The sequence below is a fragment of the Momordica charantia genome, assembly GCF_013281855.1.
Source record: "Momordica charantia cultivar OHB3-1 chromosome 2 unlocalized genomic scaffold, Mcharantia_2.0 BLBB01000002.1, whole genome shotgun sequence".
Lineage (NCBI taxonomy): Eukaryota > Viridiplantae > Streptophyta > Magnoliopsida > Cucurbitales > Cucurbitaceae > Momordica > Momordica charantia.
The window spans coordinates 20774089-20797649 of NW_028275160.1; the positions used below are offsets into that span (position 1 = coordinate 20774089).

Below are 23561 nucleotides of genomic sequence, written 5' to 3' on the forward strand. Positions count from 1 at the left end.
AGAGCTGGAAGCATCATGCAGCAAGGTGAAAAAGGCAAAACCTTCCAAGTCGTCGGCCAAGGTACAAATCGAGTAAGCTGGAGCAACTCCAGTCACCGCTTCCAAGAAAAAAGAAAGGTAAAGAAGAGAATTTTCATTTCTCCAATTGAGGGGAAGAGGTATGTTGCAACTATTTCACAGGAGCATGCCCCAACGGCAAACAGAGTGAAGAAAATGATAGATCTAGAGAGGAAGATCAGCCCACAGGCAACTCATTGGATGATAAAGAAGGCAAAGAACATTGACATGCTAAACCCCATTTCGAGGGAGATTCCCATGCTGTAACTGCTATAAAACTGAACCTCTAGCTACTATACTCATTTTTTAATGAAGTTGTGTTTATTTCTTATATCTTATTGAGCATTGTAGCCACTTTGTTATGTTTGCTAGCTTCTGTATTGACCCGAGAAGGCCTACGGTTGATGACTTGCTTAATTAGTGATTAGTACTTTTCTTTAGTATATGTAGATTCTCAGGAATGGGGTACCCTAATCATGCCTAAAACTTGGTTTTATTGCTTGCAAACTTAGCAACGGGAGTTGTGGGTATCCATGATTGGGTGTCTCAAAAAGGAACCAAGTCGAGTTGGACATTAATGAATATTCGTGAGCTAGAGGGTAGGTGGATAGGTGTGTGACTGCATGTTGAACCTTCCACACTTTCCCATATCTGTTATCTCCCCGTTTTCATATTTTGTGTCGGTTCTTTTTTTTGTTATCAGCTTTGCGAAGTGTGCCTGCTGCTGCGATTTGTTTACTACTTTGTTTATTTTATTTGTTTGGTTATGACACAACATCTATATTTCTTTGCTTTTACACATTTGGTATCTGCGAACATCTTTTAAAATATTATCCAAAGTCCCTATGGATACGACCTCGTTTCGTACTATAATCAACAATTTCGTGTATACTTGCACGTGTTATCAACACGGTTGTATGGACGCAACACCGACCTGTCAAGTCGGCCCCAGAAACTTAGCGGGAGAAGCCTGACACTCAGACCTGCCATGTGATGCGGGGAACGGACCAGGCCCTAGCTGGGGACTGAAGGTCGCTTGAGAGAACCCAGCCCGAGCAGGGCTATGTTCAGATGGGACGTCTATCTACCCCACTGACTGCTATAAATACACCACCCCTTTCGATACCCAGGTACAAAAAATCTGTCTGATACTGATCTGTTGAGCTCGAACTCTACACTCACTTGGGCGTCAGAGTGGCTTACCCCCTTGCAGGTACCCCAAGAATCGCTCTAAGTGCTACCTGAAGATCTCCAATATCGTCATCCGTGCATTAGCAGATATCTGCATCAACAATTGGCGTCGTCTGTGGGGATCGACTGTCGCAAGTCGAGATCAAACAGATCGCTCGAGCTCTAACCATGACGGAAGGTTTCCAAACATCAAGCAACCATCACTCCAAGGATCCAAAAGCTCGGTCAGGTGCTTCAAAGCCATGGGCAAATCGGAAGTCGAAGACCTGGGCTGATTCCCAAAGGTTGAAGTCCCGCTTTCAAGTCGAGGTGGATTTCGACCCGCAAGAAGAAATAGACGCCATGAGGGCTTAGGTCGCAGCCCTAATTGAGGCGCTACAAACGGCAGGAGTACCGCTCCCCGAGCTCTCTGAACTTGAGGTTCAACGCGACCCCCGAAAGGGAAAGGCAGGCTATTGGAGTCGGCCAAGAAAGATAGAAGGGACGCAACCCGTCAAAGCTCGTCTTGGGGGGAAACGACCGTCCTCAGAAGTCGAAGGACATGTAAGCTCGCCTCCCCTAGTTGAATGAACTAAACCTTCATAACAAGCTGGACCACCAACGCTCCAAGAGAGACACTCCCTCGACGAGGTCGGAGTCGGTCAACAATGGAGACCTGTTGTTGTAGTTCAAGCAACTTTGGAAAGAGCTCAAGAATGACCTCCGGAAGGTCCAAGGGAAGCCGATCTCCGATACTTACGAGCCTAATGAGTCGCCCTTCACTCAGGCCATCTTGGCCGCACCGATCTCATCCAAAGGAAAGCTTCCGAGCTTCGATAAGTACAATGGATTTGTGGATCTAGTCGACCATGTGGAGACCTATGAGTCGTTGATGGACTTCCACGCTTACCCTGACACAATGAAGTGCAGGGCTTTCTCCGTAACCCTGCAAGGGTCTACGAGGAAATGGTATCGGCAGCTCTTGCCCCACTCCATTTCCTCTTGGAAGCAGCTCCGTAAGGCCTTGTGGCTCAGTTCGCGGCTCAACAAGAGACTTAGCCCCCAGCCCAATATCTGCTAACGATACGACAGAAGGCAGGAGAAAGCCTTAGGGACTACATGAGAAGGTTCCTCACAGCGCAGATCACGGTGTCCTGCAACGAAGAGTTTGCCTGCTCGATGTTTGCTTCGAGAGTTCGGCATGAGCAGTTGAAGTGGTCTATTGCCAAGAAACCTGAGCTCACTATCAAAGCCGGCATAGAATGAGCCAGGAAGTTCATGTAGGCGAGCGAGCTCATCCAATCAAGAGAATGACCTCCCAGAACCAATCCGCGAGGGAAATGAGAGGTCGAGGTAGCTCTAAAAGGTCGCCACCACGCCAGTGGCAGTATGATTGCAGCCATCAACAGAAGCAGGACCAGAAGCATGGCCGACCTGAGAGGTACGACCGATTCACACCTCTAAATGTCCCAGTGGTGGAAATTCTTGCCAACATACAAAACTCGAAGCTCGACCTACTGACCAAGCCTAACCCCATGCGTCGAGGCCCCGAGAAGCGCAACAGGTCGAAATTCTCCAGCTTCCACAAGGACCATGGTCATGACACCTCATACTTTTACGAGCTGGAGAGATAGATCGAAGGCCTCATTCAGAAGGGGTACTTCAAGAAGCATGTGGGTCAGGCTCCCAGCGAAGTAGGCGACTCGAGAGAAAAGAGAAATGAGAGGAGAGGTCGTGATCTCCCCCAAAGCATACCGATCAACCTACCGTGATCAATATGATCTTCAGAGGACCAAGCTAGGGGCAAATGGGAAACAAACGCAAGGCTCTAGCGCAAGAAGCACGCCACGAGATATGAGTGAGCTATATGCAGCTCACCCCATACCAGATCTCATTCTCAGATGAGGACATGAACGGCCTGCACACCTCGCACAACTACACCTTGGTCGTCGAAGCCTAAATCGACCACGTGATCGTAAGGCGCATACTGATCGACGGAGACGCCTCTGCCAACATCCTATCTTTTTCCACTTACATGGCTCTAGGATAGGAGCGAAACCAGCTCAGGCAGTGGCCACCCGGCTAGTCGGTTTTGTAGGAGAGCCAGTCAAGCCTGAGGGGTGCATCAGCCTTCTGATAAACTTGGGAGAGGGAAACACTCAGATCTCAAAGACGGCAGAATTTGTGGTGTTGAAGCTAGGTCGGCGTACAATGCTATATTCGGCCGACCTGTCATCCATGACCTACAAGCCATGCCCTCGACACTACACCAAGCAATGAAATACCCAACCCCCCCCCCTCAGGGAGTGGGGACAATAAGAGGCGAGCAGAACACCTCAAGAGAATGCTACGCGGTATCTCTCAAACCCAGTTGCAATGCAATCACGGGGGCTCCAAGCTCCAGGCAGACGAACCACTGAACAAACCAAACCGAGAGGAGCCCGCAGAGAACTTGGAGCTCGTCCCACTGCTCGGTCCAGAGAAGTGCACAAGCATCAGAATGAAGCTGGGGGTCGCCGAGAAGGAAGAGCTCGTCCAGTTCCTCAAAAGTAATGCCGACGTGTTCACTTAGTCGCACAAGGACATGCCTAGAATTGATCCCAGCGTTATGGTTCACCATTTAAACGTAGATCCCTCTGCGCGACCTGTAAAGCAAAAAAGATGACTTGTAAACGCTGAAACAAGCACAACCATTGTAGGAGAAGTCCAAAAATTTTTGAAAGCTGAATATATCAAGGAAGTTAATTACACTGTGTGGATCTCGAATGTAGTGTTAGTCAACAAACAACATGGGAAATGGAGGATGTGTGTAGACTTCACTAACTTAAACAGGTCGTGCCCAAAAGATAGCTTCCCCTTCCCTAGGATTGATCAGCTCGTCGACGCGACGGCAGGCACGAACTCCTCACCTTTATTGTCCGCCTACTCAGGCTACAATCAAATCAAGATGCACATCCTCGATCAAGAGAACACCTCGTTCATCACTGACCACGGGCTCTACTTTTATTAATTGATGCCCTTCGGGATAAAGAACGTTGGAGCGACCTACCAGCACTTGGTCAATAAAATGTTTGCCGACCAGATATGGCGAAACATGGAAGTGTATGTAGATGACATGCTCGTTAAGAGCAATAAGATGACTTCCCATGTCGCCAACCTGACGGAGACATTCGGAGTCCTCCGAAGGTACCAGATGAAACTCAATCCAGAAAAATGTGCTTTCGGGGTCTCGTCTGGCAAATTCTTAGGCTTCATGGTCAACCAACGGGGAATAGAAGTGAACCCCGAGAAAATCCAAGCTGTATTAGATATGCAGCCGCCTCAAAACCTAAAACAGCTCCAATGCCTCAACGGAAAGATCGTCGCACTGAATCAATTCGTGTCGTGATCTATGGACAAGTGTTTGTCGTTCTTTAAGGTGCTGCAAAAGAAAGATCACTTCGAATGGACCCCAGAATGCCAAGTGGCCTTCGATGAGCTTAAGAGCTACCTCAGCTCGGCACCACTATTGTCAAAACCGCTGCCTGGCGAGGAGCTTTCGCTATACCTAGTGGTCTCTGGAAGCACTGTAAGCTCAGCGCTAGTATGGCATGAGGGAGGTCTGCAGAGCCCAATTTACTACATGAGGAAATCCATGACGGACGCTAAGACCCAATATCAACAAGTGGAAAAGTTGACGCTAACTATTGCAGCGCGGCGTCTCTGACCTTATTTCAAAGCTCACAGGGTGAAGGTCCTCACTAACTTCCCCCTAAAGCAGGTCTTCCAGAAGTCCGAGAGCTAGGGGATACTCATGAAATGGGCTCTTGAGCTAAGTGAATATGACCTAAGCTTCGAGCCAAGAGCTGCGTGAAGGGTCAAGCCATGGCTGACTTCATAGCCGAGGTCACTCCACTGCCTGACTCGGCTGGTGAGAATTCCAATAATTGGGTCCTCAATGTCAATGGTTCCTCGAATGAGAAAGGCAGTGGGGCTGGAGTCCTCTTTCAGGCGCCGAGCGGAGATTGATTCGAATATGTAGTAAGATTCAACTTCCCAACCTTGAACAATAGGTCGAGTATAAAGCACTAGTGGCAGGCCTATATATGGCTGAGGCCATGGGAGCCGTGCACTTGGACAGAAGAAGCGACTCGAAGCTTGTGGTTAACCAGATTACCGAGAAATACTTAAGTGTGCGAGCTGTTGTTGGAACTCGGTTCCAAGGGTACAGTATAAAGCGAGTACCGCGTGCAGAAAACACAATTCAGATGCCTTGGCAAAGCTAGCATCCTCTTACCTGACCAGGCTGTCCAGGTCGGTCTGAGTCAAAATTTTAGAGGCTCCCTCTATCCAGGAGCCAAAAGCAATGAACATCGACGCCACGACTCCGACCTGAATGGATCACATAAAAACCTTCCTCCGAGGAGAAGGCCTACCAGAGTAAGCCAACATCAGGAAGATGCAGTGCAAGGCAGCGGGATACGTCCTTCTAGGCAATGTGTTGTATAAGAGAGGATTCTCTCTTCCATTGCTGAGCTACCTAGACCTAGAGGAGGTGAACTATGCCTTAAGAGAAATATATGAAGGGGTTTGCAGCAATCATACAGGAGGCCGATCCTTTGTTCCTAAGTTGGTCAGGCAGGGTTACTATTTGCCCACCATGGGACGAGATGCCATGGATTTCGTGCAATGATGTGATCGATGCCAACGGTTTGCTTCAACTATCCACCAGCCGCTTGAGCTCCTAACACCGATCTCAGCCCCCTGGCCATTCGCTCAATGGGGAATCGACCTCATTGGACCTTTCCTACCAGCAAAAGGCGAAACGAAGTTCGCGGTAGTGGCCATGGATTACTTCACTAAGTGGGCGAAGGCCGAGTCATTAGCTACCATAACGGAAGCCAAAATCACACACTTCGTATGGACTAATCTCATTTGCAAGTTTGGCATACCCCATGCCATTATCACCGACAATGGGAAGCAGTTCGATAACCCCAAGTTCAACAAGTTTTGCGAATAGCTCGGGATAAAGCATTTCAGCTCCTCGCTAGCTCATCCACAGGCCAATGGCCAAGTCGAAGCCATCACCAAGATCATTAAGCATAGCCTAAAGTTGAGAGTAAAATATCGTAAAGAACGGTGGGCAGAGGAACTGCCCAACGTGTTGTGGTCATACAGGGCGACCACACGAAACACAACTGGAGAAACTCCGTTAGCCTTAGACTTCAGCTCGGAAGCTGTGGTACCCGTCAAGATCGATTTACCAATAGCTCGAACTGAAGCCTTTGACGTGTCTGAAAACAACGAGGAACTCCGCTTGAATCTCGACCTTCTTGAGGAGAGAAGGGAGACCTCTCAACTCGAGTTCGCTGAATACCAAAGACGAGTGAAGCGAGATTATGATGATAGAGTTAAACTGCACCGTTTCTGACCTGGAGACATCATCCTACGCAAAGTTATGCAAAATGGTAGAGTTCTAGAGCCCCCCTGGGAAGGTCCGTTTCAGGTGAAGCACGAAAAGCGACCTGGAACCTATGTCTTGACCGATCTGGAAGGGAAACAATTACCTCACCCATGGAATGCTCAGCATCTACGCGTATATTACTGATAAGTATAGGTGAATGAGCTGTTTGGATGTAATGATTTCTTAATAAAAAATTTAAATGTTTCTCTTTTGTTTACAAACCAGGCTACATTTAAATGGGGGCCAAAGATGTACAAGTATGAAAGAGTGCAAATTATCAAGGCAACAGGTTGCTAAAATAAAAATTATGTAAATATATATATGAAGGTCACACATAGACAAAAGAGTGAAGACAAAAAGCCAAGGTTTCATTCATAACACCAAGGAGAAGGCCTCGAACCTGAGTACATTGATAGTAATGAAAAGATAGCAGAAGTGCAGAGAGAGGAAGACAACAGGGTCACTTGTCCAGGAGGTCGTACTGTGCGACTTTGGCCAGGGGGTCATCTTCTGTAGAGGCCACAAGGACGAGCTTGTCCAGCTTCTTCACCCCTGCTTGAATGACTTCTTCATAAGCCATGGTGCCATCAAGGGAGATCGTCCAGGACTTGCGTAGGCGCGCTTCAGAGGGGTCAGGTCCATCCTCTTGTGATTTTTCTCTAGAAAGGTAAGGCCGAATTTGAAGTCACCGTCAGCCAACCTCTTGCTATAGTCCACGTAGCTCGGCAGCAGCTGAAATTAGGCATCTAGGAAGGCCTCACACTTCAAGTTCGCAGCCATTGTCGCCTTGTCCCGTTGCAGCCCTTCAGAGTCCCGACCTCTGAGGTCGCGCTCTCCAACTGTGTCCAGATGGAACCCGCTTCTTCTTTCAGCTCTTCAGCACCAGTCTCTAAAGTGACCACCTTTTTGGTCGCCTCGAGAAGTTTGGTCCTGGCATCCTGGAGCTCGGCTTTGGCAAGGTTGGCCTCCTTTACAACCTTTGCATGAGTAGAGGTCTCTTTCTCCACCCACTACTCACGTCCAAGGAGCTCAGTGACCATGAAAGCCACCGATTTGCACATGAGGGCATGAACCTGAAAAACCACGTGCTAGAAAGCTGGACCTTGTGGCAAAAATATTAGACACTAAGAGAAGAACTAGAAGAAGAATACCTCAATAGCATGGTTAATGGCGAGCTGGACCGTCTCCCCGACAGTCCTAGGCGGCGAGTTGGCACTCCCCAAAGCTCGTTTAAAGCTCACCTGTTCGATCCTACGTGTCAGGGCATTTATGCTACCAGAAGTGGGGGACGTTCGGAAGTGGAGGTCTCATCTCTCACCTCTTCGATCTTCCTGACGACGTTCAGCTCCCTCGACCGCCCCCGGCTCGGGCTACACCCCTTGTGAGTCTTTTTCTTTTTCTTCTTCTTCTCAGCGAGCTGCAAGGACTGGACCGTTTGGAGCGCGGCCGCGTCAATTTGGTCCGAGCGTGGAGTGGCAGGCGTTGGCCCCATGAGGACCTCTTCGTCGAGCACCTCTATGGACGTAGAGCTGTTGCCGAGCTCAGCAGCTCTCCTTTTCCTACCAAGTAGGAATGTGGAAGCATATCTACAAGGCAGTTCCAAATTAGTACCGATAGAAAAGTGGTGAAGGAAGGCGAGGACGGAGTACCTTCAGAGATAGAAGATAGGAGAGGCGAGAGAGATTCTGAGGGGCTTGGTGTGCGTAGGTTCAATGTAGCTTCCTCTTGTGCGACCTCTTCAGGTGCTTCCTCTGACGCAGTCCACTCAAGAATATGTAAACCGCAGTCGAATAAGTTGTCGTCTGAAAGTAGAGCGAGGTAGTGCCGAGCTGCTCGGTATATTTTGGGAATTCTCACCAAGTACTCACTAGTGAGCTCGTCAGGTCGCGAGACAAGCTTGAGAAGAACTACGAAATAAGAAAGCAAGGATTAGGAGACGAGGCAAAGCCAGGAGACTTAATGTGACTAAGAAGAATATGCGTTACCTAGATTGCTAAATTGGTGAGGAACCCGCTAGCTCATCTCAGCATGTCCTCACGATCCTTAGCCAGCCAGTCACCGTATACGTAAAACCAGTCCTCTTTCCAATGTTTAATGGAGGACGGTCCACAGACTAGTTTCCCGACGCCTTGCTGAGCTGTGAGGTAGAACTGACCTGGTTTTCTAGGAAGGTTCTTCACAGTGTAAAAGGACGGGCTGCCTTCAGGTTTCTCCGAGACCCTAGGAGGGGGAACGTACGGCTGGATAGCCAGTTAGGGAGGCACGTCATCCCCACCCAGGGGAGAGGAAGACCTACTGTTGGAGGATTCAGCAGAGGCCGACCTGCCACTAGAAGATGCTAAAGGAGAGGACCCCTCTAGGGGCGACCTGAAGCTCTCCCCCGAGCTCTCAGACCCCGACTCAGAATTACTATCGGACATCACCTACGACCTACTCGACAGAAAGGAAAGAAAGAAGGGCGATCTACTAACCTCGGCACGAGAGCGAAAAGAAGTCGTGAAAGCGTGAAGTGAGGGGAAAGCCCTCAAGTATATATATGTGAAGTGAGAAGTGATCCCTACCTTACACATGTCTCCTCGTCGGCAACCCAGATCGCCTCCCCAAGGCAATGGTTGACTGCTCAAGAGCACCTCGAAGGTCATGTCCGACGTGCCCAAGGGTGGCCATTGAATGTCCTTGTCGGGAGAACAGATTGGTCCACATCACCACCGACAGTTTGGTAGCAAGGTCCAAGATGGGTCGTCCGCCACCCAACGACTCTTAGGTGAGCAACCTATCGCCCGACCTGAGAGGGGGCCAATGTTTGAGGGTCGAACTATTGACGACCGACCTGTCCCAAATTTCCGTAGCTGAGAACCTATCAGGTCAGCCTCAGAAACTTAGCGTGAGAAGCCTGACACTCAGACCTGCCAAGTGACGCGGGGAACAGACCGTCCCTAGTTGGGACCAGGGGTGACTTGAGAGAACCCAGCCCGAGCAGGGCTATATTCAGATGGGACGTCTATCTACCCCACTGACTGTTATAAATACACCACCCCTCTCGATAGTCAGGTACAAAAAATCTGTCTGCTACTAATCTGTTGAGCTCGGACTCTATACTAACTTGGGCGTCGGAGTGGCTTACCCCCTTGCAGGTACCCCAAAAATCGCTCAAAGTGCTGCCAGCCGACCTCTCAGGTCGTCATCCGTACCTTAGCAGATTTTTGCATCAATAGTACCAATAATATTGGGAAGACCATTCTTAGCAATAGGAAGGACACTTATTAATGTAGGAAAAGTGTAACTAACAATAAGGGTTAATGATGAGGAAGTTACTTTCAATGTGCTCAATGCCCTAAAACTAATTGAAGATTGTCTAGCTATTACAGTGCAAGAAGAAGAAGAGCAAGAAGAGTAAGATAGTTATAGGAATGAGGAAGAAATTATTTTAGAAGATGTTTAGAAGAATATAGTCAAGGAAAACAACTAGAATGTAGTACAAAAGATGCATTCACTGCCAAAGATGAGAAACCGTTAAAACTTTCACACAAAATTAAAAGTTCTATTTGTTGGGGTTGGTGGAGCCAAAACGACGTCAAAACAAGCTAGGGATGAGTCAGGATCAAGCCGGGATGCATCGGGATGAAGCAGGGATGAAAAATAGGGTAAGTGGGATGCTGTAGGCCAGGAGGGCCAAAGCTGCAGGGCGTCGCGGCACCGTCCTGATAGGGGACGCAAGCGGTTTTATCCGTCTGTAGTGCCATGGCACTATGTCAACTTTATAAATATGCAGTTTTCAAGTTTAAGGTTTTGCCTAGTCGATTTTAAGCCCTTTTTTAGAGGATTTTGTGGCACTTTCAAGGCAGAGACTCGGGGTATTGGTAAAGGCATTGGGACAGATCAAGATCGACATATTCGGGGTAATTAAGATCTTGATTCTTGTGATTTTTTCATTCCTGTGCCTAACTATATTATTGGGTTTAGAATACTTAGAAGCTAAGGGGCTTTTGTTGGGACCTTTACGGATATTATTGGGGAGAGTTATTGTAATCTAATCTAACATTATTAGTGAATTACCCACATCTGAGTGGAAGACTAGACGTAGCCCTTAGTGGTGAACCAGTATAATTTTGTTGTGTAGTTTTTCTTGTGCTTTACAGTTTTCTTCGTTATTTGCATACTGTGGTTGTGTTTGAATATTCCTGTGGAAAGAGAAATTATTGGGGATCATTAATTTCCCAACACTATTATGGTAAGAAACAAAATAGAGAGAAATATAATATTATTATTTTTGTAAGTGGTTGTGGGACAGACAAGTCTCTAAGTTCTAAATTCAAATAAAATATTTTTCATCGTCTCCTGCCAAATTGTTAGTATTTTACAATGAGTGAAATAATAGTTGGTCAATGACTTAGCTTTACTGGACTTTCTTAATTTACTTCTCTTTCTATTTTTAGATGCTGTGAATATTAACTATATTTTTCTTAGAGCTGTTAGTATGCTTCTTTTGGAAAATTATGTCTAATACAATTCACTATACTCATAGTTTCTTGTTATTAGGATATTTAAGGACCGGTTTCATAATGTTTCGTTTTATTCTTTCTATTTATTTTTTATTTTTAATAAACAAATATATCTAATTGTTTGGGAAATAATCATTTTTTTCCTGTAAATCAGGTAAATTGTATCAACTTTCATCCTAAACATTCACCTAAGGTTGGATAAGTATTTGAAATTTTTATCTTCTATTCAATATTCCCACTAATTCACCTATTAATTTAAATCATAATACACAAACAAAATCCCAAAAAAGAAACTCAATATATTAATAAAAATCAAGATTTTCTCAAAATTAAGGTTTATTATGTATTACGACTTGTTTATCAGTTAGTTAAATAACTCAATTATTCTTGTTATTGTAACTGTTTTATCATGTTCTATATATATGGCCTTATTCCTTTAATAAAGGTTATGCAAGTTTTAAGTTACTCTCTAGTTTCTATATTATGAAAAAAAAACGGTGGTTAAATAAGGCTTTGAAACTAACAAATTTGAAAAAAAAAATCAAACTTTAGTATTATTTGTATTTGAATTCTATCCCTTTCATAACTAATAATATATGTTTTGTAATTCAACGCATATAATTCTCTAATGAAAAAAAAAGGTAAAAACTGCAAATACTCTTTAGAGTTGAAAGTGAAACATTGTACCACTTATCCAAATGCTACAACTTCATAAAATTGAAAATTTAGAGCAAAAGTTGATATTCTTTGCTAAGTTGTAGATTAAAATGGATCATTTTCCATTATATTTATATATATGTAGTCGCAAAATCCTGGATCCGTCATTGTAACCAAGTGCAAGGTGCAAATTGATACACATTATCAAATTCAAGTGGATCCGTCATTGTAACCAAGTGCAAGGTGCAAATTGATACACATTATCAAATTCAAGCGTGTATATGCATTTGTGTGTCCTAATATAAATTCTTGGATCCACCCTTTTTTAAAAGGACTTAATATTTTAGTGGTGCGGTGCTATTTGAATCTAAGCTCAAACAGCTTTTTTGAGAGGGCAAGTATAATATTTCCTTTTAGTTTTCTAGATTGTAAATATGTAGAAAACTGTATATCATCAGAGAATAATATGAATTGGATTCATATTAAAAGTATAGGTTGAAGTTTAATTGAATTAGATTCATATGGAATACTATAGGTTATCAGGGATAGATATATTTGAATATGATTCAAATATTAATTAATTTAATTAAATGTGATTTAATTAACTAATGTTTAATTAATTAATTAATTAATTAAGATTTAATTAATTCTTTATTAAATTAAAATAGGTTTTAATTTTATTTATTTATTTATTTATTTATTTATTTATTTATTTATTAAATTAAATATATATATATATATATATATATATATTTGCTAATTATGGTATATACCATAATTAACAAACACACCGCTCCCGAGCATTTTTGCTGGGAAATGGTGAGGTCTCCCTCTCTTCTCCCTTTTGCTTAACAACACATAAGGTATGTGTTTTTGGGGTTGATTATTCAATTCCCTTTAAAATGTCTCTCTCTCACAATCTAAAGCTTCAATTCCCCTCTGTTTTTTCTTTCTTCGAAAAGGATCCAACAATCCCATTCTTGATCGTAGAGATATTGTAAGGTAACCACGTGGTAGTGTTCAATACTTGATTCGTCATTTGAGTTCATTTGTTTGTGCTATCACAAGATTCGTGCTCAGGGAAAAACATTTGCCAACAATCTTCAAATGTAAGTCTTTTTCTTCCCCAAGAGGCTTAACCTCTACATTTAAATAGAACGATTTTGTCTTTCAAAATCGGTAACATTTAATTTCTAATTCGAGTTGAATCACAAGCGAAAAATCGCTTCTGCTGGGGATTCGATCCCTTCAATTATCGTGTTGGTCTGTAGGGATAGTCTACGCTCTTCTAGAGTAGCTCAAAACTTGACGGTGGCGCAACCAGGTCGTAGGGGATGCCGAGACAAAAAGGTGCCGAATCCGGATTCCGAATCGTGGGCTTGGGATGTTACAAAAATATGCAATTTTTCCTTTGTATACTAATTTTTCATCGCAAAAATAGATCTGCAAAACTAATGTCAAATTTAAGTAGTTCATTTTAACCTCTTGAAAGTTTCCTTATCCATGCTTCTCAAATTTGACTAAAAAAAAAGTTTCTCAAATTAAATAGGATTAATGTACAAAACCCACTAATAAATAGTCCATTTACAAATTTAAGCTTATGTCGATTTGTCAAAATCTTATCCATTATTTCATACAAAAAAATATATATTTTCTAACTCATTCGACAGATGAAGAATGTGTTTTTTAACAAATTTTCAATGAAAATATATCAAAATTAAAATTAACTGTACAAGTAAAAGTTAAAATACTTAGCCAAGCCCCGACGATCACGTGGGACCAGTGCCCCCTGGATTCTACTTAAATCATATATATTATGTTTATAATTAACAATTTAGTCTGTTGTCGGGTTGGCGTGGCCCGACCGTCTTATTAAACTAACTAATATCATACACAGTAATGGATTGTAGTTTGATTTTCCATATTACTTCATTTGAATATTAATAACAAATACATCTAGTTATTTGGGAAAAAATCAATTTTTTCCAATAAACCAGGTAAGTTGTATCAAAGTTCACCCTAAACAAGATTAGATAAGTATTGTTTATGCAAGGATATGCACAACAGTGTATTTCAGATTGCAGCTCGAACTCGGCCTCCGGACCGATCTGAATACTTGGGCGGACCTGCACAAAAAGGTGAGCACTCCGACGATCAAGTCAGTATAGGTCGGATTCCCAGTTTAGTTCGAGGTCAGAAATCATCGTACCTGATCGTGGAGTGAAGTCCTCTACTTATGGGTGGTAGTCCCGCTAATCTCGCGATGGTTACACCCGGTAATCTCGGGACCGACGGTTACACCCGATAATCACGCAGCTGACAGTAGTTCACATCGGCCCCCACCGAGCTTCCCGGTAGGTCGGACCTCAGCCAGGTTCACCTCGGCCCTCATACTTAGCATCTGTCAACGCTAGCGATGGTGATCTCAGGCGTCCGAGCTGGGCATGACTCGTGAGTCATCTTGGAGCACCAATAGGGGTCCTCCACGTGTCCAGGGTATTCTCTCCCCAAACATTGGCCCCCTCTCTGTCTGGTCCGATCTCGACCTGGCAGAGAAGTTCATTCGACTTGCTTTGGACGCGTGGCGACTTCCTATTCGTGGGAAAATATAACTGTTGCGGTGAATTTATCGTCGGAATATTCAAATATTCCGACGCTTCGGATCTCATGGAGGATCCTGGCCGCTCGTTGATTACACGTGTACGGTGGGGAAATTTTTCCGACGAGCTATAAATGCCCCCAATCCTTCAGGTCATACCTTACGTTCCCTGAATTCTTGGAGTTCGATCTGAAGGCAGCTCGAACCCTTGGTAGGTCGGTCTCTTCCCTCACTTTCTCTTTCGAACGTAGTTGCCATGTCGTCCTCTTTTAGCAGCAACTTAGGATCCGATGAGGATTTAGCTCGTAGGTTAGAGTCCGAGCTCGAGGAGATAGAAAACTTTAGGTTCTCCGATGACGAGGAGGATAGTGATGCCTCCACCTCGGGTCAGGGTTTGGAATACCCTTCTAGAATACCTGAGCACTACCTCGGATCCCTTCGTAGGGGGTTCGCTATCCCTGAGAACATCTTCCTCAGGATTCCGGAGGAGGGGGAGAGAGCTGACAATCCTCCAGAGGGATGGGTCACTCTCTACTTCAAAATGTTTGAGTACGGCCTCAGACTTCCCCTTCACCCTTTTGTCCAAGAATTTCTCTTCCGAACTGGGTTGGCTCCGGCTCAAGTGGCCCCCAATGGGTGGGGTGTCATTTTCGCTTTGGCCATCCTTTTTTGGCTACGAGCTCGGGATAGTGAAGAGGTCGAGCTGTTGGACGTAGACCAGCTCCTCGCGTGCTTCGAAGCGAAAAGGATAGCTAAGAAGCCTGGTCGGTTCTATATGTGCGCAAGGAAAGGCGCAGGCGGTATAGTTAAGGGGCCGACCTCCATCAAGGGATGGGTGAGGAAGTGGTTCTACGCTTCTGGGGAATGGCTTGCAAAGGACGAGTCAGGTCGTTCCTTCTTTGACGTTCCCACTAGGTTTGGGAACCTAGGTACAGAGTAGTTCTTACTTTTGTCTTTGTGCAGTTTCAATCCGACCAGTCCCTGAGCTTACGCAAGCCTCCTTCGACACGCTGAAATATTACAAGGAGCGTTTTCCGAGGGGTAGGAAGGTCGGAACCTTGGTGACCGACAAGCTGCTGCTTGAGTCCGGGCTGCTAAATTACAACCCTGCAGTTCGTCCCATTAAATCCCTAAGGCCGAACTCCGAACTTGGTATGCCGAGCTTGCTTCCCCCCTTTTTCCTCTAACCTTGTGTTGACCCCTGTTTTTATTTTGCAGCCATGGTTTGCGGATTTGCAAGCAACGTGAAGCGCAAGTTCAAGGGCCGAGCCCATGCTCTTGAGGCCGCCCAGAGTTCGAAACCTGCCACCCCTGCTGTGGTAGGGCCAGCCTCGAAAGATCTAGCCCCAGTGATCGAGCTGGAGTCTTCTGGGGGTCCTTCGAGGGAGAAGCGCCCCAGGGATCAGACCGAGGCGGTGGACGTCTCGCCCTTGGGCGAGGAGGTGAGGGAGGAAGTCCCTCTGAAGCGAAGGAGGAAGAAGAAGAAGACCACCCTCCCCCTTGGAGGTCGGAGCTCGTGGGGTCTTGCCTGCGAGCTTCGCAGATCAGGTGGACGATCCTGAGGTCAGGATGGGTGGGACGTCCGATGTGACGGCACGGTTCAGAGTTGAGCCGTCAAGTTCTGGGGTGAGGGACCAGGTGTCCCGCATCTCGGCCGCAAGTTTGGACCGCTGCCTAAGGAGGGCGTCCAAATTTGTAAGTGACCCAGGGTCCGTTCTGCAGAGGACCATCGACTACGCCGCTGAGGTAAGATTGATGTTTTTGCTCAATTTACCTAACAGGTATCTCGATCTAACTTCTTATTTGTACCTTTTCTCAAGCGTTTGTTGCTTCCATTCAATTGGCTCTGGCCGTGAAGGCCGAGCTGGATGGGAGGGAAGTTCTGGCAGCGAGGGAGAAAGAGGAGTTCTCTGCTGCCTTGGAGGCTGCTTCCTCCACCATGAAGGATGAGCTGCTGAAGGCTCACTCTGAGGTGGAAATTTTGAAGGCCGAGGTGGAGACCAAGGCCGAGCTGCTGAAGAAGGAAGAAGACAGACGCAAGGCCCAGCTCCGAGCTGCCCATGCTATCACCAAGGGCTTGGAGAAGGAGAAGTTCCAACTCCTCAAGGAGAAGGACGACATGCTCGAGGCGCTTGAAGCGAAGGAGGAGGAGCTGAAGCATGCGACTGCCGAGCTGGAGACGGTGAAGGAACGTCTCAGCAATGGAGCCCTATTGGAGGAATCGTTTAGGCAACATCTTGACTTCGATGGATTTGCCAAAGACTTCTCTGACGCGGGCTTCAAGTTTCTCATGAAGGGCATTGCTTCCGACATGCCTGACCTTCAGATCGACATCGGTGGTCTGAAGAAGAGGTATGCTGAGCAGTGGGCGTCTGGGCCTAGCGGCACCCCTGGCCCCCAAGCGTTGGTGGATAAGTACGTCAGAGATCTGGACTCTGACTACTCCGACCTCGAAGAGGATCAGGTCGGCACCACTCAAGAGGGCGCTCCTTAAGCAGGCTCTTAGGCGACCACCCTTCAAGAGGCTTTTCGCTGTCCTTCTTCTCTTCTCTTTTGTTTTTTGTTTGTAAGTGTCAGGGCAGAGCTGCAAGGTCTATAAGCCTTGGCTCTGCTCTCCATTCAATAAAGAAGCTCCCATTTGTTTTTACTTTGTTGTTGGCAACATCTTTCCTTTCTTTGCTTTTTCTTTGAACTGTAGCAAATGTCAACTCGCACCTCTTACTTTTAAGGTCGCGCCTTCAATTAAAATAATTTGAAAGTTTGAATTTGAATCTCTGTCTAGCATTCAATGCATTGCACCAGCTCTGGATTTTTTAACATCGCACCCTTAACTTAAAAACGTTAAAAGGCTAAAATCCTAAGTCCGTAGCTGTTCTTCATATCGTACATCGTACCCTCAGGTTCAGAGGCTTGATCATTTTGAACTTTTCACATCGTCCCTTTACCTTGAAGGTTTGAATTTTAAGTTCATCAGTGGTTTTGGCATCGCACCTCGTACCCTTAGGTTTTGGAGGATTGAATTTTAACCGACTGCTAGAATGTGATTGCGTGGGAGTCCGTGGCCCCCATTTAATTTCTGGTCGAACTCAGAATCATGAAATTAAATCATCACATTTATTCCGATCATAATTCTTTTGAAACAGTTTTTACAGATCCATTGAAAACCCTTTTGACATTTCAAGGATAATAACGCTTCAGGTGCTCCGCGTTCCACGGGTGCGCGAGGACGTCTCCTTTCAGATCGGCCAATACATACGTCCCAGGTCGGACTATGCCCTTGACCTCAAACGGGCCCTCCCAGGTCGGATCAAGGGCACCCACATGGGTTTGGACCCTCCTTAAGACCAGATGTCCGACCTGAAAGGTCCGAGGTCGAACGCGGGCGTTGTAATGTCTGGCCATTCTGCCCTGATATTCCGCCAGGCGTAGCTGGGCCATTGCTCTTCTTTCTTCCAACAAGTCGAGGTTGAGGAGCAGCTCTTCCTCATTTGCCGTAGGCTCGTAATGCTCTACTCTGTCAGATGACATGCCGATCTCAACCGGGACTACAGCTTCGGAGCCGAAGGCCAGGGAGAACGGGGTCTCACCCGTCGATTCTCTTTGGGTGGTCCGGTACGACCATAGAACCTCTGGTAGCTCCTCAGCCCACCTGCCTTTCTTGGAGTCCAGTCTAAGTTTGATGCCTCGCTTGATGATCTTGTTGACTGCCTCCACCTGCCCATTTGCTTGCGGATGTGCGGGGGACGAGCTAAGGTGACTTATGCCAAGCTTGCTACAAAAGTCTTTGAACTTGGCGTTGTCAAACTGCTTCCCATTGTCTGTCACGATGGCCTGCGGTATACCAAAGCGACATATGATATTTGTCCATACGAAGGACGTGACTCTGGATTCCGTTATGTGGGAGAGCGCCTCGGCCTCGGCTCACTTTGTGAAGTAATCCACAGCAACAACAGCGAACTTGGTCTGGTCCTTGCCCAAAGGGAAAGGACCAATGATATCTACCCCCACTGCGCGAATGGCCACGGGGCCGAGATGGGGGTGAGCAGCTCGGGAGGTTGGTGGATTATGGTTCCGTAGCGTTGGCAATTGTCGCAAGTTCTAACAAACTTCTTGGCGTCCTGGCTGAGGGTCGGCCAATAGTATCCTTGTCGGATCACTTTGGCTGACAGCGACCGGGCGCCTGAGTGATTGCCGCACACTCCTTTGTGGATTTCTCTGAGGACGTACAGGCCCTCTTCAGAGGTTAGGCATCTCAATAGAGGCAGGGAAAAGCCGCATCGGTACAATGCTCCACCTCGGACCACGAACCGAGCTGCTCGCCTTGCCAACTTTCTGCGCTCCTTGGGGTCTTGTGGTGAGTTGCCCCTAATGAAGTCCGCAATCGGCTCCATCCATGAGGACTCTGGAGCGCCGATCTCCATCAGATCTGGCTCTGAGATCGAGAGATTATCTAAGATCTCGACGGGGACCGACCTGGCCAGGTCGGTCTCGTACGTCGATGCTAACTTAGCCAAGGCGTCAGCATTAGAATTTTCTGCTCGGGGAACCCGGCTTACTTCGTAAGTTCGAAACTGGGCGAGGTACGATCTGACCTTGCCCAAATACTTCTCCATTCAGGAGTCTTTGGCTTGGTACTCTTCCTTGATCTGGCTCACAACCAGCTGGGAGTCGCTGAAGACCTTAACACAAGAGGCCCCCAATGCTCTAGCGATTCGCAGGCCGGCAATAAATGCTTCATACTCAGCCTCGTTGTTAGAAGTCCGGAAGCCGAACCGCAAGGCATACTCAAATCGCTCGCCTCCTGGTCCGAGCAAGAGGACCCCGGCCCCGCACCCCTTCTCATTGGAGGATCCGTCGACATAGATTGTCCACAGTAGGTCGGACTCGCTCAGCTCGGAAGGTGGTGTGAGCTCGGCTATGAAATCTGCCGCTGCTTGTCCTTTCAACGCAGTTCTGGGTTCGAACTGGATGTCGTACTCACTTAGCTACATTGCCCACTTCATCAGGCGTCCAGAAGCTTCTGGCTTATGGAAGATGCTTTTTAGGGGCAAGTTAGTGAGCACCACCACAGTATGGGCTTGGAAGTATGGTCTAAGCCGTCGGGCCGAGGTGACTAAAGCAAGAGCCAACTTTTCCATTTGAGGGTATCTGGTCTCGACTTCGGTCATAGCCTTGCTTGTGTAGTAGACCGGGTTTTGCCGCTCTTCCTCTTGCCTGATTAGGGCCGAGCTGACGGCGCTGTCAGACACTGCTAAGTACAATTGGAGCTTGTCCCCCGGCATGGGCTTGGCGAGCAAAGGTGCCGAACAGAGGTAGCATTTCAACTGCTGAAATGCTTGCTCGCACTCCGCTGTCCATTCAAACGACCCTTTCCTCCGTAGGACTTTGAAGAAAGGAAGGCACTTATCTGTCGATCTTGAAACAAACCGGTTCAGGGCCACAATCCTGCCATTGAGGCACTGAAGCTGCTTCAGCGTCTTAGGTGCCTCCATCTGGAGCACGGCTTTAATCTTTTCGGGGTTGGCCTCGATTCCCCGGTTGTTCACCATAAAGCCAAGGAATTTTCCCGAAGAGACTCCAAAGGCACATTTAGCTGGGTTGAGCTTCATTTGATATGTCCTCAGAACCTCGAAGGCTTCGGTCAGATCAAAGAGATGCGACTTAGACTGCTTGCTCTTGACAAGCATGTCGTCCACATACACTTCCATATTCCGGCCGATCCGCTTGGCGAACATTTTGTTCACCATTCTCTGGTAGGTCGCTCCTGCGTTCTTTAACCCGAAGGGCATGACCTTGTAACAGTACAGACCTTGGTCTGTTATGAATGCGGTATGACCTTGATCTGTGACATGCATCTTGATTTGGTTGTACCCAGAGTAGGCGTCCATGAAGGTGAGCAGTTCGTGCCCGGCTGTGGCGTCCACGAGCTGATCAATCCTCGGCAGTGGGAAGCAATCTTTCGGGCATGCCTTATTTAAGTTCGTAAAATCTACGCACATTCTCCACTTTCCGTTAGATTTTTTAACTAATACAACATTGGAGAGCCACTCGGGATACGAAATTTCTCTTATGTATTCAGCTTTCAAAAGTTTGCTAACTTCCTCAACAATTACATCACTCCGCTCCTTGTTTATAGGTCTTCTTTTTTGCTTTACAGGTCGGAATGACGGATCTATGCTGAGGCGATGCGTCATAATTTTCGGGTCAATGCCAGGCATGTCCTCATGGGACCACGCAAAGACATCCGAGTTGGATCTGAGGAAGTGGATTAGCTCCTCTCTGTCGGTGGCCCCCAGCTTGGTTCCTATGCTTACTTGCTTCTCGGGACTAAGCAAAGGAACAAGCTCGAGCTCCTCAGTGGGTGCGGCAAACTCCCTCCTCGGCAGGTCGGCCTCGAACTCGAGCGTCCCATCCCTACTGGCGAGAGTTTCAAGGGCGCAGACCGATGAGCCTTTGAGTGCGGAGGCATAGCACTCCCTCGAAGCGGTCTGCTCTCCTCGGACCGTGCCCACGCCATTGGGGGTGAAATACTTCAAAACTTGATAAAGTGTCGAGGGAAGGGCCCGAAATGAGTGGATGATGGGTCTCCCAAAGATGGCGTTATAGGCCGATCTACCGTCAATCACCACGAACTCGGCCATTTGGGTGACCTGAGTTTGGTCATGCCCAAGCGTGACCGGCAAGTCGACGCAACCCTCCGGGATGACCGATTCTCCAGAGAACCCAACCAGCGGTGTCGGGCTTTTCTTCAATTGCGACCTCGTCCATCCCAGGGCGAGGTAGGTCGGTAAGGATAGGATGTTAGCAGATGCGCCTTCGTCTACCAGCACCCTCCTGACCACCACATGATCAATCAAGGGAGCGATCACAAGTGCATCATTGTGGGGCAGGTGCACCTCCTCTAAGTCTGTACTGTCGAAGGTGATTGGGCAGGTAGGCCTCTGCTCCCTGATGATGCACACTTCGCGCCTGGCTGCACGAGCTAACTCCTTTCTTTTATGTCCGGACTGACCCCCGCTTGGCCCTCCGAAAATGGTATTGATGACCGCAGGTCGGTCAGTGCGCCGGGGCAGCGTCCTCGAACGCTTCCGCTCTTCCTTTTTCTCTGCCGAGCTGGTCCTGGGCTTTCCCACAAATTTCTTGAAGTAGCCATCTTGAATTAGATCCTCAATTTGGCTCCCCGAAGCTTCTCAGGACGTTTGAGTAGTTTTTCCATTCTAGACTCCTCGATGTTCGTTAGGATCTCGGAAATTGGAATCGTGGTCGGGGTGAAGCGTTCGTAAGGTCGGCTCCTGGTAGGTCTGTTCTCCGCCCTCCGATACTCTGCTCGGCCGCTGGAAAAGGATCCCTTGTCCTTGGACTTGGGATCTGCCTTTTGCTATATCTTTTCCACTTCTGCCCCGGCCGATCTTTCGTTCTGGTCGGCCGGTTTTGGTTCGAAGGAGCTCCTGTCCATCGATGACTTTCTTCGCCTTCTGAAGCACCTCGGCGAAGGTGGCCGGGGCCTCCTCTCCAAGTTTCACCGTGAGGGCTTCGTCGGCTAGACCGGTGAGAAAATAGCACATGGCCGAGTCATCGGAGCAGTGTGCGACCTTCAACTGCTCCTCCTGGAATCTGGTGACATATTCTCGCAGCGTCTCACCCTCCTTCTGTCTGATGGTGGCGAGATGGGTCGCTGTCTTTCTGTCATAATGCCGAGAAGAGAACTGGGCCAGGAACTCCCTTCTCAACTGAGAGTAGGTCGAGATCGACCTGGCTGGCAGTCTCCGATACCACAATCGCGCGCTGCCAGTAAACGCGATCTGAAAGGCGCGGCATTTGATTGCGTCTGATGCCGCTTGGAAATCCATGAGGCCTTCAAAGACCTCAACATAATCCTTGGGGTCCTTCGACCCATCATAAGACTTCACGATAGGAGCTTTGAACTTCAGAGGGATCGGTGCTTCCAAAACGTCCGAGGTGAAGGGCGATTCTCCCAAGTCGCCATCGTTCAGTGAACCTTCTTTCTGCTCACATTTGGCCTTTAAGGCCTCCACCTGAGCGTCGAGCTTGCCCCTCAGCTGGTCGAACTCCGCCCTTGTGATCACCCCTGCGGGAGTTGCTGGGTTGTGAGAGGATTCAGCCTGCTGGTTGGAGCTCCTGTGTGAGCGGGATGGTGACTGTCCTTTTCGGAGAGATGAGCCTCTCTTTCTGTTGAGGTGTTCACGAAGGTCTCCTCTCTGGCGAGTGTGTCCCTCGCTCTCGTTGTCTTCAGGATGTTCCTCCTCGACTGGGCCGAGGTGGGAACCCCTTTGCTCGCGTATGTCAATGCGCGTCATTCGATTTTCAGATCGGGACCCTGCGCCTGCAGCTAGTATCATCTCGTTATACATTTCCTCCATGGACCGCATTTGTGTGCGCATTGCCTCTATTTCTATCTGGAGTGCGTCAAAGTTCTCACTTGGTGGAGCCGGGGCTGAACCCCGGGCGCCCTTCTTAGAGGTCCCACCTCGGCCACGGGTGGCCTTGGATGTCCTTGGGTGCGTAGGTGGTAGGACAGGCGCGGTGATTCGTGCCGACCTGCGGAGGGGTTCTGTTGCTAGGCCGTCGTGACCTTGCCCCTCTACCACTGCTGCTCCGACCTCCCTCTGGTGGGCATCGCTGGCAGCTAGAGTCCTTCGATCTGCCGTATTGGTCGAGTTTGCTGGTTGAACCATTTTCGCTCGCGTATTGGTTTAAAAGGATTGGGATGACTTAGATTGTCGTCCCTATAGACGGCGCCAAATGTTTATGCAAGGATATGCACAACAGTGTATTTCAGATTGCAGCTCGAACTCGGCCTCCGGACCGATCTGAATACTTGGGCGGACCTGCACAAAAAGGTGAGCACTCCGACAATCAAGTCAGTATAGGTCGGATTCCCAGTTTAGTTCGAGGTCAGAAATCATCGTACCTGATCGTGGAGTGAGGTCCTCTACTTATGGGTGGTAGTCCCGCTAATCTCGCGACGGTTACACCCGGTAATCTCGGGATCGTCGGTTACACCCGATAATCTTGGGACCGACGGTTACACCCGATAATCACGCCGCTGACAGTAGTTCACATCGGCCCCCACCGAGCTTCCCAGTAGGTCGGACCTCGGCCAGGTTCACCT

The 23561-nt window shown here is 47.6% G+C and overlaps 1 protein-coding gene across 1 annotated transcript; it reads left to right on the top strand.

Moving 5' to 3' along the window:
- Positions 1–5312: 5312 nt before the first annotated feature.
- Positions 5313–6637, top strand: LOC148213012 (uncharacterized). Its single transcript, XM_088120457.1, has 2 exons — positions 5313–5431; positions 6247–6637. The coding sequence occupies exons 1-2, from the start codon at positions 5313–5315 to the stop codon at positions 6635–6637; spliced, it is 510 nt and encodes a 169-aa protein (XP_087976583.1).
- The last annotated feature ends 16924 nt before the right edge of the window (positions 6638–23561 follow it).